The sequence below is a fragment of the Mustela putorius genome, unplaced genomic scaffold, assembly GCF_011764305.1.
Source record: "Mustela putorius furo isolate JIRA1106 unplaced genomic scaffold, ASM1176430v1.1 tig00000430_pilon_pilon_pilon, whole genome shotgun sequence".
NCBI lineage: Eukaryota > Metazoa > Chordata > Mammalia > Carnivora > Mustelidae > Mustela > Mustela putorius.
In genome coordinates, this window is record NW_025421377.1 from 3,201,683 (window position 1) to 3,217,663 (window position 15,981).

The 15,981-nt window shown below is 37.1% G+C and overlaps 1 protein-coding gene across 1 annotated transcript in view; it reads left to right on the forward strand.

The window, feature by feature from the left end:
• Positions 1-15,981, forward strand: part of GABRB1 (gamma-aminobutyric acid type A receptor subunit beta1) — a 408,404-nt gene that overhangs the window by 368,888 nt on the left and 23,535 nt on the right. Inside the window, exons 6-8 of the mRNA XM_004764920.3 lie at positions 5,144-5,281; positions 5,460-5,612; positions 8,993-9,237. Coding sequence (XP_004764977.1) covers positions 5,144-5,281; positions 5,460-5,612; positions 8,993-9,237 — 536 coding nt within the window. The remainder of the gene's footprint in view (positions 1-5,143; positions 5,282-5,459; positions 5,613-8,992; positions 9,238-15,981) is intronic.

Below are 15,981 nucleotides of genomic sequence, written 5' to 3' on the forward strand. Positions count from 1 at the left end.
ATAAAGGCCTTAAACGACACACTGGACCAGATGGACATCACAGATATATTCAGAACATTTCATCCCAAAGCAACAGAATACACATTCTTCTCTAGTGCACATGGAACATTCTCCAGAATAGATCAGATCCTCGGTCCTAAATCAGGACTCAACCGGTATCAAAAGATTGGGATCATTCCCTGCATATTTTCAGACCACAATGCTCTAAAGCTAGAACTCAACCACAAAAGGAAGTTTGAAAAGAACCCAAATACATGGAGACTAAACAGCATCCTTCTAAAGAATGAATGGGTCAACCGGGAAATTAAAGAAGAATTGAAAAAAATCATGGAAACAAATGATAATGAAAATACAACGGTTCAAAATCTGTGGGACACAACAAAGGCAGTCCTGAGAGGAAAATATATAGCGGTACAAGCCTTTCTCAAGAAACAAGAAAGGTCTCAGGTACACAATCTAACCCTACACCTAAAGGAGCTGGAGAAAGAACAAGAAAGAAACCCTAAGCCTAGCAGGAGAAGAGAAATCATAAAGATCAGAGCAGAAATCAATGAAATAGAAACCAAAAAAACAATAGAACAAATCAACGAAAGTAGGAGCTGGTTCTTTGAAAGAATTAATAAAATTGATAAACCCCTGGCCCGACTTATCAAAAAGAAAAGAGGAAGGGCCCAAATAAATAAAATCATGAATGAAAGAGGAGAGATCACAACTAACACCAAAGAAATACAAAGTATTATAAGAACATACTATGAGCAACTCTACGGCAATAAATTTGACAATCTGGAAGAAATGGATGCATTCCTAGAAACATATAAACTACCACAACTGAACCAGGAAGAAATAGAAAGCCTGAACAGACCCATAACCAGTAAAGAGATTGAAACAGTCATTAAAAATCTCCAAACAAACAAAAGCCCAGGGCCAGACGGCTTCCCGGGGGAATTCTACCAAACATTTAAAGAAGAACTAATTCCTATTCTCCTAAAACTGTTCCAAAAAATAGAAATGGAAGGAAAACTTCCAAACTCATTTTATGAGGCCAGCATCACCTTGATCCCAAAACCAGACAAGGATCCCACCAAAAAAGAGAGCTATAGACCAATATCCTTGATGAACACAGATGCGAAAATACTCAACAAAATACTAGCCAATAGGATTCAACAGTACATTAAAAAGATTATTCACCACGACCAAGTGGGATTTATTCCGGGGCTGCAAGGTTGGTTCAACATCCGCAAATCAGTCAATGTGATACAACACATCAATAAAAGAAAGAACAAGAACCATATGATACTCTCAATAGATGCTGAAAAAGCATTTGACAAAGTACAACATCCCTTCCTGATCAAAACTCTTCAAAGTGTAGGGATAGAGGGCACATACCTCAATATCATCAAAGCCATCTATGAAAAACCCACCGCAAATATCATTCTCAATGGAGAAAAACTGAAAGCTTTTCCGCTAAGGTCAGGAACACGGCAGGGATGTCCATTATCACCACTGCTATTCAACATAGTACTAGAGGTCCTAGCCTCAGCAATCAGACAACAAAAGGAAATTAAAGGCATCCAAATCGGCAAAGAAGAAGTCAAATTATCACTCTTCGCAGATGATATGATACTATATGTGGAAAACCCAAAAGACTCCACTCGAAAACTGCTAGAACTTATACAGGAATTCAGTAAAGTGTCAGGATATAAAATCAATGCACAGAAATCAGTTGCATTTCTCTACACCAACAGCAAGACAGAAGAAAGGGAAATTAAGGAGTCAATCCCATTTACAATTGCACCCAAAACCATAAGATACCTAGGAATAAACCTAACCAAAGAGACACAGAATCTATACTCAGAAAACTATAAAGTACTCATGAAAGAAATTGAGGAAGACACAAAGAAATGGAAAAATATTCCATGCTCCTGGATTGGAAGAATAAATACTGTAAAAATGTCTATGCTACCTAAAGCAATCTACACATTTAATGCAATTCCTATCAAAGTACCATCCATCTTTTTCAAAGAAATGGAACAAATAATTCTAAAATTTATATGGAACCAGAAAAGACCTCGAATAGCTAAAGGGATATTGAAAAAGAAAGCCAACGTTGGTGGCATCACAATCCCGGACTTCAAGCTCTATTACAAAGCTGTCATCATCAAGACAGCATGGTACTGGCACAAAAACAGACCCATAGATCAATGGAACAGAATAGAGAGCCCAGAAATAGACTCTCAACTCTATGGTCAACTAATCTTCGACAAAGCAGGAAAGAATGTCCAATGGAAAAAAGACAGCCTCTTCAATAAATGGTGCTGGGAAAATTGGACAGCCACATGCAGAAAAACGAAATTGGATCATTTCCTTACACCACACACGAAAATAGACTCAAAATGGATGAAGGACCTCAATGTGCGAAAGGAATCCATCAAAATCCTTGAGGAGAACACAGGCAGCAACCTCTTCGACCTCAGCCGCAGCAACATCTTCCTAGGAAGGAACAACGCAAAAGGCAAGGGAAGCAAGGGCAAAAATGAACTATTGGGATTTCATCAAGATCAAAAGCTTTTGCACAGCAAAGGAAACAGTTAACAAAATCAAAAGACAACTGACAGAATGGGAGAAGATATTTGCAAACGACATATCAGATAAAGGACTAGTGTCCAGAATCTATAAAGAGCTTAGCAAACTCAACACCCAAAGAACAAATAATCCAATCAAGAAATGGGCAGAGGACATGAACAGACATTTCTGCAAAGAAGACATCCAGATGGCCAACAGACACATGAAAAAGTGCTCCATATCACTCGGCATCAGGGAAATACAAATCAAAACCACAATGAGATATCACCTCACACCAGTCAGAATGGCTAAAATCAACAAGTCAGGAAATGACAGATGCTGGCGAGGATGCGGAGAAAGGGGCACCCTCCTACACTGTTGGTGGGAATGCAAGCTGGTGCAACCTCTCTGGATAACAGCATGGAGGTTCCTCAAAATGTTGAAAATAGAACTGCCCTATGACCCAGCAATTGCACTATTGGGTATTTACCCTAAAGATACAAACGTAGTGATCCAAAGGGGCACGTGTACTCGAATGTTTATAGCAGCAATGTCCACAATAGCCGAACTATGGAAAGAACCTAGATGTCCATCAACAGATGAATGGATCAAGAAGATGTGGTATATATACACAATGGAATACTATGCAGCCATCAAAAGAAATGAAATCTTGCCATTTGCGACAACATGGATGGAACTAGAGCGTATCATGCTTAGCGAAATAAGTCAGGCGGAGAAAGACAACTATCATATGATCTCCCTGATATGAGGAAGTGGTGTTGCAACATGGGGGCTCAAGTGGGTACGAGAAGAATAAATGAAAGAAGATGGAATTGGGAGGGAGACAACCCATAAGTGACTCTTAATCTCACAAAACAAACTGAGGGTTGCTGGGGGGAGGGGGTTTGGGAGAAGGGGGTGGTATTATGGACATTGGGGAGGGTATGTGCTTTGGTGAGTGCTGTGAAGTGTGTAAACCTGGTGATTCACAGACCTGTACCACTGGGGATAAAAATACATGTTTATAAAAAATAAAAAATTATAATAAAAAAAAAAGAGAAAAAAAAATACATTACTGACTTTAATCAAAAGTAGGTCAGCATAATGTTTACTACATTATATGGTTATCTTTGAAACACAAGCCTTAGTCATTCTAATGGAAAAAAGATTTGATGCTTTTTTATTTGAGGTGAATATAAATAGAAAGTGAACTTAGGACTATCTTCTTTGTCTCTACCAAATAGAAAGAAACAAATATACCCTTCCATATGCCTTAAATGACTTTTAGATTTTTTAATTGTTTTTATTGTTTTTAAGATTTTATTTATTTATTTGACAGACAGAGATCACAAGTAGGCAGAGGGGCAAGCAGAGCAGGGGCCAGGGAAGCTGAGCAGAGAGCCCAATGTGGGACTCCATCCCAGGACTCTGGGTTCATGACCTGAACTGAAGGCAGAAACTTTAACCCACTGAGCCACCCAGGCACCCCCGTACATTGTTTTTATACAAGTTAGTCTTTTATATGAACATAACCTAGCTAAACTCCTGGCAAGTGGGAATAGAAGTGGAAAGGCTAGACCTTTCTAATGCAATCTACAATCCTCTACACATTCCTCTTAAATTAAGAAAAGCTCACCTTCATAAATATTAAGCTATAAAGTTACTATCAAGAATTCATACTTTTTCTACACTTGTTGCAGTGAAAATCATAATGTATAGAATTACTGATCACCCTAAGCTAATGTAATATTGTATATGAACTATAATTCGATTCTTAAAATTTAGTGAAAAAATTCATGTAGTTCTTAATATATCCCCTATATATTAGATATAATAAAAATACATAAATGGAAGTTTACCTAATTTTCTAAAAGAAATGTGTATTTCTTTTTTTAAATGTCTTGATCATATAATAATTACATACAAATTTGGTCTTTCATTATACTTCATTTTTTATCCTTCCTGTTTCCCTTTTAATAAATATGTGCTCAATGATTATTACTTATTGTTGTTATATGATGCATAATAAAAATCTATGCTCAAGGTACTAGAATCCAATTATCCTTTTTTCTTTTTTAATTTACCTTAGAGAGAGGGAGAATGCATGTAAGCAGGTGGAGGGGCAGAGGGAAAGAATCCCAAAACAGACGCCCCACTCAGTGTGGGGCCAAATGTGGCATTCTATCTTGACACTGAGATCATGACCTTAGCCAAAATCAAGAGTCAGGCATTTAACCAACTGAGCTACCCCCAGGCACCCCTAGCTATCCTGTTATCTAACCAAAGAGTTCCCATTAGTAGATGCAAAGGAAATAACTATGGAGCAGTGATAACAGATATTACTGAATGATCACAGAGTTTATGTCCAGTAAAGTTGGATATATCCGTCTTATCACCACAGCCACAACCAGCCCATCAGGAATAGTGTTCATTGTGAGACCTATATGCCATCCAGATAGAAAGCATTTGTTGTTTCACCACCCCTTGCTGGGGATTTCCTCTCCAGCTCCCGAACTGTCTTCAAAATGAATTTCTAGACCAAAGAAGCTCTGTTTAACTATGCTATGTTTCTTGGTTTCAGATGGCTATACCACTGATGACATTGAGTTTTACTGGAATGGAGGAGAGGGAGCAGTAACAGGAGTTAATAAAATTGAGCTTCCTCAGTTTTCAATTGTCGACTACAAGATGGTATCCAAGAAAGTGGAGTTCACAACTGGTGAGGATATTTCCCCCAAAATGAACCAGGGGTACTGTGAAATTAAAGAAGATGATTCCTACCAAATGGAGATCTGATTTTTTTTTCTTTTTTCTTTTTCCTTTCCTTTCTTTTCTTTTTTTCTTTTCTCTTTTTCCTTTCTGTCTTTTTCTTTTTTTTTTTTTTTTTTTAAACTCAGGGGCATATCCACGACTGTCACTAAGTTTTCGTCTCAAGAGAAACATTGGTTACTTCATTTTGCAAACCTACATGCCTTCCACACTGATTACAATTCTCTCCTGGGTGTCTTTTTGGATCAACTACGATGCATCTGCAGCCAGAGTTGCACTAGGTAATGCATTCCCAACACTGCAGAGCTGGTAGGATTTAGCTTCAACCAACCAACCAACGATAGAAAATATAGGCAAGGGCTTTTCTCAGAGCAAGTCAAAGAACGAGATTACCATAATAGTCCTTGATAGCAAAGCACCTAAGGGTAAGCATTTTTAGGATGAATGTTTTACAATGCAATATCTTTTTAGCATTTTACAAAAAAAAAAAATCTTGGAATATACTCAATACTAATCAATACTAACCGTATAAGTGCTTCTTAGAGTCTATTTAAATTCTCATTAAGCCAATTTTTACCAACTTTGTGATGATTTCCTCGTTGGTCCCTGCTTTTTACAGTGAAGAACATTTACAATTAGTTATTCTCAAATGGATTTGGTAAAGCTAAACCTTGTGACTATTAACAAGCTATTAAATTGTTGGGCAATACTATCTTGCAAACATTAACTGAAGTTAACTCGTGGGGATCTGAGTTTCTGTTAAATGTAGCTCATCACACTCGAATAAGGCACAGACATTCATCAACTGGATTAATGATCTGTGATCAGGATGAAATAAAAATGGTTTCCTTCCTTAGGGAACAAAATACAAAATTAATCTTGCCATGGTTGAGTAATTGCTGCAAGCTGAAAGGCTATATTGGAGACTTTAAAGGGCTCCTTGGAAAGTTAGAATATGAGAGGTCTGTTTGATGAATCTGAACATGTGTGGGTCTGCTTCATTATTTGATCCTACAGCCCCTTCAGTTATCACTTTCTAGGGCTTATTCTCATGGATGGGTACTTGTGAGCGCACACACACACACACACCCCACACCCCAAATACGTAACAGCATCATTTCCAGCTAAGCTGACATCCACATCACTTCTTTTGAGATAGCTCAACTGGGTTAGATGCTCAGCCCACACTTTCACACCTAGACTAATTGTCATCTCTAGAGCTAATTTCTAATGGTTGAGTAATTTCTAATGGCTCACAAAGTCAAGTTCTAGCAGCCCCTTCTCAACCTTTGAACATTCCAAAACTAAGGAAAGCCAACCAATAGTTTGCCCCATCAGAGGTATGAATCTGCACATATTATTTGACTACAAACATGAGTACGTGTATAACAGGGTTAAGGAATAAACAGTGGATGATGTCCACAGCAGGAAATAATAACTATCAAGGTCGTGAATTGTGGTTCTCTTCACAAGTCTGTCCTCAAAGCTCATGATATTTTGATTAGAGATGTCATCACATAAAAATGCTGACTTAATTCTTTCTTTAAAATGTAAAATAGGTGCTATTTAAAACTTAACTAAGGAAAAAAGGCATTTAGTTACTAATCCTTCTTGCCTAAAAATTTAAACCAACGAGTAGAAACAGAAGTGTGATTGGTGGATTTGTAAATGAACTATTTCTACTAAGGACATTAGCTAGAATTATACTGGGCAAAATTTAAAATGTTATTGAAAGAAATAAGTAAGACCATTCATGATGGCATTTCATAAGAGTGCAGCATATTTGAATTAGTCACCGATCTGAACCATTTTAACTTTCTTTTTTTTTTTTTAAAGATTTTATTTATTTATTTGACAGAGAGAGATCACAGTAGACAGAGACGCAGGCAGAGAGGCAGGCAGAGAGAGAGAGAGGGAAGCAGGCTCCCTGCTGAGCAGAGAGTCCGATGCGGGACTCGATCCCAGGACCCTGAGATCATGACCTGAGCTGAAGGCAGCGGCTTAACCCACTGAGCCACCCAGGCGCCCCCATTTTAACTTTCTGTATGGCAATCCGGACTACCTATTTTATCTGTTCTCCTAAAAGTTAAATAGTCAAATCAGGAAATTTGTCTAGAATAATCTGACAGGTAAATGAGTGCTAAACTTTTTTTCCCCTTTTCATTTTCTACCTCCATTCTCTTTGCCAGCTGTCCTTTGTCTTTAACATTCATTTTAACATTTCCTTCCTGTCTTTATTTTTAAGGACTCTCATCAAATTTCAGGCTTTATCTTCTCCTCTCTTTGCTTTTACTTTAAATGCCTTTGTTTAACACTTCCTTGCTTTTTTGCCCCTAGCTAGGTCATCTACAGCAAAATAATCTCAGAGTTTCTGTTTATTCAGCTATACCTGCCCTATTGTACTAAGGAAGCTATTATGACAGTCATATAAGATAATGCATAACTGTGTTTAAAAGTGTGATATGCTATATAAATGTGTAATATTAGTATGAATTATCTATATTAGATATCTACATATACCATGAATTATCTACATTAGGTTCTAACTTTCCTTTCACTTCTTGTTTTTCTCAATTACATTTCATCATCACTGTCATCAACACCGAATATTTTTTATTCGGCCATGCAAACATTATAAGGTTAAGAAAGCTAGTTTTTTCAAAAGATTTTTATTTATTTATTTAACAGAAAGAGAGATTACAAGTAAGCAGAGAGGCAGGTAGAGAGAGAGGGGGGAAAGCAGGCTCCCTGCTGAGCAGAGAGCCCAAGGCAGGGCTCTATCCCAGGACCCTGAGATCATGACCTAAGCTGAAGGCAGAAACCTAACCCACTGAGCCACCCAGGTACCCCAAGAAAGCTGTTTTCAACAAAGTAGACAAAAACAGAATTTTCCTTTTGAAAGTTTACAGTTTTACTCTTCTTCACAAATCCAAGTTGAATTTCTCAGGAAGTCTTTTCTTGATTCCAGGGGACTAGTTCATTCTTGACTCTTGACTCAAGTAGAGGTAATATTTGAAAAGTGAAAGCAACAATATTATATCTCAAAATGACATAAATCAAGTTACTGATGCAAATCATGAACTTTCTTACACATTTCTTCTTTTAGAATTGTCTCACTATGAATGATATATTATCAGTGTAATAATCTGTAATACTGACCTTGTGGCCTGGGTATTCTAGATATATGGAATGAAGTAGGTCTCCTCAAACTGGTAACCAGCTTTCAGTTTGGTAGTGGCTGTCGTAGGCATTAGTATCACAAGAACAGGTTTAGTAGGAAAATGAGGGAGATGCTGAGAGAAGAAAGAAGTTGTGGTGTGTAACAGAATGACAAACATTTTGACATTAGACAGTAAACATATCAATGGGATTTTGATATGCCTTCCCATTTACTTTTTTTTTTTTTTGCCCATGTGCATTATTTTAAAAAAAATGTTTTCCCACCTTCCATTAATGGTACATCCTGTTTTATGATTTGTTCATGGAGTGTATGGGGAGTCTGCAACTTTGTCTTTCAAAATGTCTACTCTTTTTGCCCAGTGGTTCATGGCATTACTGCCATCAGTCTGGGGCACCAATAAGGAAATTGCATCTGTCTTCTCAGTCTTTAAAGGGCAGCTTAATGAGTGCCTTCAGTAAGCCATGTCTTTCTCTTCCATAGGAATCACCACTGTGCTGACAATGACAACCATCAGCACCCACCTCAGGGAGACCTTGCCAAAGATCCCTTATGTCAAAGCGATTGATATTTACCTGATGGGTTGCTTTGTGTTTGTGTTCCTGGCTCTGCTGGAATATGCCTTTGTAAATTACATCTTCTTTGGAAAAGGCCCTCAGAAGAAGGGAGCCAGCAAACAAGACCAGAGCGCCAATGAGAAGAACAAACTGGAGATGAATAAAGTTCAGGTAACATATTCAATATTCCTAACAATATTCTTCCAAAATGTATCAGCAGCATGGCGCTCAAGGCTCCCATAACAAGGGAAAAAAGTAATTTTTCTTTAATACAGCTCAAACATCTCCTCCCTTTTATATATTTGAGAACTGAGGATTGAAGTAGTTAGGTTGAATTAACATAGATTAATAACATACCTGGACCTAAAACTCAACCCCAAGTCCATTATCTCTTATTTTGAACTATATAGTTGTAAAAGTGTATGCAGAAGAATAATGCCAGATTTGCTTGATAAATGAATGAGAGAACTGAAGTGACTCAATTCTGTTCTCAGTGGAAATAAAGAAATATGGCCCAGTGGTTATCACCACAGACTGGAATGAAACTGCCCAGCTCTGCTATTTCCTGGCTTTATAACGTCAGGCCAATCAACCTATGTGACTCATGTTACCTCTGTCCTCAGGTCCTCATCCATAAAATGGAAATTATTATAGTACACCTACTTCACAGAGTTGTTTTAAGGACTAGATGAGTTTTTGAAGAGCCTTATATTTGTAACAATACCTGGAACATAGTGAGTGCTCAATATCATTATAGCTACCTAGCTCTTACCATTATATAAAAGACATTGTCACTATTTTTCTTTTGCTTTTCATTGGTAGATCTTATGACCTGTGCTTATGCTGGGTAGAATTAATTAAAATTAATGCCTTTTTTATTCTTTGAGAACATCTCTTTTGCCTCTGCTTCTATGCCATGTTTCACTGAAATCAACTTAAAATTATGTACATTGAAATGCCATATCCACTATAAATTATTTTCAAGATGGCACACAAATGACAACTTAAATAGTCACTGGTCTAGCTACTGTTCTGAACATTGCGACTACTTCTCTGAAGGAGACAAAGTTGCTGGCTCTCATAGAGTTTAGATTCTACTGTGGGAAGAGAGGCAATAAACATGTAAACGTATTCAGAGGATAATTCGAGGTTGTAGTAAGTGCTATGAAGAAAGTAACACAGAGCGATGGGTGAATAAATGATTTGGATAAGATTCAAGGGAACAAGGAATGAAGAACAGGTGATCAGGAAGACCTCTCTGAGGACATTACCACTTGATCTGAGACCTCAGTGATGAGCAGCAGTAACCATGCCATGCCCATTTCGGGCAGAGAAAATGACGAGTGACAGAGATTCTGAGGAAGGAATTGCTTGATGTGGGAAAGTACCAAGAGAAGACTAGTGTAGCAAGTTCATAGCAAGTGAGGGAGAAAATGTAATAAGAGACGTGGTTGGAGAATCAGGCAGAAGCCAAGCTATAAATCTTTAAGATGTATCTTCATGCTCTTTAGTAGGATACCAAAACTGGACAAACACTGCCAAGTAACTAGAAAATTATGGGCAAAATACCAAACATACTCAGCCAAATGGTCAAAATCCGAAGTAACTCATTCATATAAATTTTTCTCTTATGTGAAATATTATGCTAGATTCTATGGGAGAAGGAGGACGCATGATATTTGCCCTCAAGAATCTTCTGATCTTTCTGGAAAAGAAAATTATAGGAGGTTATTAGACTATAAAATGAAACAGGACATCACCTACCTTGAGGAGCATATCTGAAAGGAAAAGTCTTCACGTTTTCCGTTTGTAACCATACCAGCTTTAAAAGTATGTTTAGTAGAAGTTTTTAAGGCTACCTCTTTTCTGTTCCCATTCCAATCTCAGTTGCCTTCTAAACCAAAGCTGGCCCTCTGCATGGCTAGAAATGTGTGTTAATTGATATATCATGGAGAAAAGGCCTACATAAATAAAGTAGCATAGGTTCACTGGTAGGAAAATCCAAAGATATGAACTGGATGGGCACTCAAAGATAGGTAGAATTTGGAAAGGTATCAAGGAGAATACGTGGTCTTTCAATTGGCTCAGAAAGCAATGCACTCTAGAAAGGTGATTAAATGGAAAGCCCAAGCAAACTGAAATCAATTCATTCAGATCGTTTAAAAAGATCACAAAACAAACTTTAACCAAATTCTGTGGCTATTGCCTTGATTCCACCCCAGGATATCAAAGAACTTTTCTAAGGTGCTCTGGGACACATAACGGCAAAAGGAAAGCCTTGTATGTCATATCATACTGAGAGGTATAGTATATATAGCTCTGAAGAGGACTTAGTGACTAGAAAATAAATAAGTAAAATGTGTCTGTCTATAACTGATAAGCAGGCTTCTTGACTAACACTGGACTCAAACATAATAAGATTTCACTGGATCTCAAATCAGGAAACTCTTAGCCCAGGTAAATTTAACACTTTAAATTTTAATCCCAGTAGAAAGCACAGAAAAATCCACCTATTGCCAGGAGATGAAACATTTAAGGAAGATAAAAATGCATTTTTATCCATAGACACCTAGACTAAAACCTCCACAAATGCTTTTCACAGAAACACAAAGAGACAAAACTATGCCAAAATTAATAAATACATCATGTTAAGACATGAAAAAGTAGTTTATATTGGACTAACCTTCCTGTGGATCAAAAATTATAAACCCTGAGCAAAAATCTATTAAAATCAGCTTGAGAACATAAAAGAATAACTGAAACCAAGCAAAAACTAAAAGAGAATCAACCCTCAAAGGAAGAGAATGTCCCTCTGTTAAATCTCTATTTACATCTTTGCCCTGAGGCCTCTCCCCACCAGTCTGGGGATGTGGGACAGCAGAACTTCAGGGAAAAAACCAAAAAGTCAAAAACAAAAAAACTACAGTTTTATTGGTTTGATGAGTCAGAACTTGGAGTTTGAAACTTCCAGAGTTCCTAGAAATCTTAGAAAGTGAACCACAAGAGAAACTCAGAACCTGAATATAAACTTCCCACAAATCCATGGTTGATCCCTGAACTACAAATGTACAAAATGCTAAGAAGTATGGAAAGGAAAAATAGCTGAAAGGTTTAAAAAGAACAAAAATAAGGGATTCTCCTTGAGTCAAGGAAAAACTAAAATAGACTCAACCTAACTACACATAAAACCAATAATGCACTACATATTCTAGGTGACCTATTAGTAATTTGACTGTCCATTAAAACAAAACCCAACATTCATCAGGAAAATATATTATATTTAATATATTAAAAAATAACTAGGCATGAGGAAAAACAGGAAAATATGCTCAAGAAAAAAAATTTAGTCATGAGAAACAAACTGCAAAAAGTCTTGATGTTGGCTTAAAAGGTAAGGACCACAATTAATAATAACTATAATTAACATATTTAGAAATTCATAGGAAAGAGTCAAAAACTGAAAACAACTGGAATACCCTATAATAGGCAAATGGTTAAACAAACTAGTATATTCGTAATATGGAACACTAGCCCAATAAAAAGTAATGAACTATTGATACATGCAACAACTTGAATGGATCGCAAGATCATTATGCTGAGTGGGGGGGGGGGGAAGCCCATCATAAAAGATTATACACTGTATGATTCTATTTATATAATATGCCTTAAATAACAAAATTATAGAGATTGAAGAATAAGTAAGTCATTGCCAGGAGTTGGTGATTGAGGGGAGGAATTGAGTGTTATTGTTTAGAAAGAAGTAGCACAAGGCAGATCTCTGCAGTGGTGGAAAAGTTCTGTATCTTGTAGTGGTGGTTATGTGAATCTTCACAGGTAATAGAATTACAGAGAGCTAGATACACTTTATACCAATGTCAGTTTCCTGAGTATTCGTGAACAATAGTTAAATAAGATGTAGTCAACGGGAGAAACTGGGTGAAGGATTCATGGGACCTCTCTGTGCTATCTTTGCCACTTTCTAGGAATCTACAATAATTTCAAAATAGAAAGCTTAAAATAAAGCCCATAGAAAGAGAGTAATATAATATAAGAAGAGATGGGGAGTTTCAGAAAAAGATTTGAAACTATGGAAAAGAACCAATGGAAATCATCGAACTGAAAAATGCATTAGATGGATTAGCACCAGATTCTATACAATAGAAGAAAGGATTAAAAAACAAGAATAGGGTGCCTGGGTGGCTCAGTCCATTAAGCATCCAACTCTTGATTTTGGCTCACGTCATGATCTCAGGGTTGTGAGAGTAACCCCATGCTGGGCTCTGCACTGAGCATGGAACCTGCTTAAGATTCTCTCTCTCTCCCTCTGTCCCTCCCCCATCACATGCTCACACTCTAAAATAATTAAATAAAAGATTAGTAAAATTAATGTTAACATCGGCCATCTCTCAGTTTTTCCATTGCACTAGTTCTTGTCGTAAATGCTACTACCTCAAGGATGCCTTAACTGACCAAACCCACTGTAGGTTTATATTTTGTACCATTGTTATTTGTCCTTACCATACCCTATGCTTTTCCACAACAGAATATATCACAATAGTGAATACATGTTTACTTAGTTATTTTTTTAACGTCTGTCTCTCTATTAAACTGCAAGTTTTCCAAGGATTGGCATCAAGGTCCTTGTCTATTTAATTTATTGTTCTTTACTCAGAGGCTAGAACAGAGAACAAAAAACAACAACAACAAATAAATATTTGTTGAATGAATAAATCCTAGAGAACCCTTCTCCATTTAGTGAGCATTTAGAATGAGTTCTTAGGTACCACCCAAGTTACTGAATGTTACATTATAATATTTTATAAAATATTCATATTTACATATTCATAATAAGAAAAAGACTATCTATAGTCCACTTTAGTTTCTGCTCCAAACTTTCTTACTGTTTCTATCACTTTGATTTTTAATATTTTTAAAGCATGATTTATATCAATCCCCACTATTCGTTCTGAATGGCAGTGTCCTCTAATAGCAGATAGATATAATCTTCAATAAAAAAGCAAGTGTATTACTTCATCTGTTCACTGTATTGTCTCCAGCAGTTAAGATAAGAATGCTACCCCTGGTTAAATTTTAGAAAAAAATAGAAAATGATATGAGATTTTTTTCTTTCCTATAATGGTTGGATGATCCTCCCCTTTCCTTTCAGATACTTGTAAACAACTGAATTCAAATGATATATGTGCTGTGGTCCCAGACAATTTTCATTTGAGGGACCCTAATATTTGCCTTGGTACCATAGAGCACAGTGTGGCATCGTTCATTTATTACACATTACTTTTGATAGCCATGGCTGGGCAGTCATGTCAAGGGTTATTTGTACTGAAGCATCAGAAGGGCTTGCTTTGTCTTGATTTATATTTCCATCAGCTGCACTGAAGCATCCTTTTATAGGAGTACAGATGCTGAATCCAGACATTAGGAGAGTTTCAACCTCCAAGGTGATAAAGACTGTAGATTCATGAACCCCTCAGGCATCATCTGAGCTAGAGATGGTATTTAGGGTTTTGAAAGATCGATTTCACAGGATAAGTAGGCTGTAAGTAAGCCACTTCTGAGCTACTTTTACACTAACCTGGAATTGACATGGTTGTGTTGGTTGGCCACATGATTTCCCATTTGCATATAGATTCACCTAAGGGGAATGGTTGTATGGGTAATCTGTAATTAGATACTGATTCAAAGTTGTTTGAAGTCATGGGGGACATCAGTGGGATCTGCCAAAAATTCACACCAAATGTGCAGTTGTAACCCTAACAGTTAAGAAATAGAATTTCCCTTCAGAGCCAAATATTGATACTGTAATGAGGCCTCTTTGCTCTCATTCCTAGTCTCTGTAGTATGTCATCTACAGTTTCAGACACTTTTAGACATCTACACTTTCAGGCAACTTTCTAAATGGAAATCAGCTCTGTACTGTGATTAATTCCAGGATACATAATGCATGTTAAAACAGGCATCCTAGAAGTCAACAGCTCTTTCCTTAAAACTAGCTTGACACAGATGGATACGTACATTATTAGCCTTTGAGCCTGGGGCCTACCCCATATCTCTGCCTTGTCCTGAAGCCAACTAGGACACTTCTCTCAACCTTTGATGAAATTTTAACATTTCTGACTTAACATCTTGGATTTTGGAGAAATTCGGGCAGGACCTTTGATTTCTAATGACAGCCTGTGTTAATAGTTCATGAACATCTTTAGTCCTCAAATCCCTGCCCAAATCTGGCTCAGTTCATGCTTTGTTCTCCAGTCTTGGCTTAATGTAGCTCATCTCTAGATGCTTCCACAGTCTTATTTCCCTTTCTAGGAATCTCCAAAGCGGTCTCCCTTCCTCCCTCCCTCTCCTTCTTTCTCTCTCTCTCTCTCTCTCATTTTCTCTCTTACATCTATCTAGTGTCCATTTTCTTCTACATCCAAACAGCTAGAATTCTTCTGTAAATGAGAAAGAAATTGAATTTACTTAACAGGCTTAAGAAAAACATGGGTTTTTTGTTTTTTGTGTTCTTTTTGTTTTCTGTTTTATTTTTGGTGGGGGGGGTGCACACAGAAATGGAAGGTCCATGAATGGCTTTAATTTCACATGTGGCTATATCCAGATATTTTTAAAATGTCATCAGAAAACATCTCTCTTCATCTCTTAACTCTGCTTTCCTTTATATTGGCTTTACTTTCAGTAGACCCTTCCCTCATGGTAGTTCCAAAATGCCTAAGTTCATATGTTCAAAGCTTTATAACCTTAACCCAAAAGTACTGTCTTAAATGCAAGCGTTACAAAAAAAAAAAAAAAAAATCTTAGGATTAAATCTTTTGGATCAACTGGAGTCATATTCTCACGCAGAAATCAATCTCTCTGACCAGGAAGACAGAAAACGCTAGATGCCCAAGTCTGGGTCAC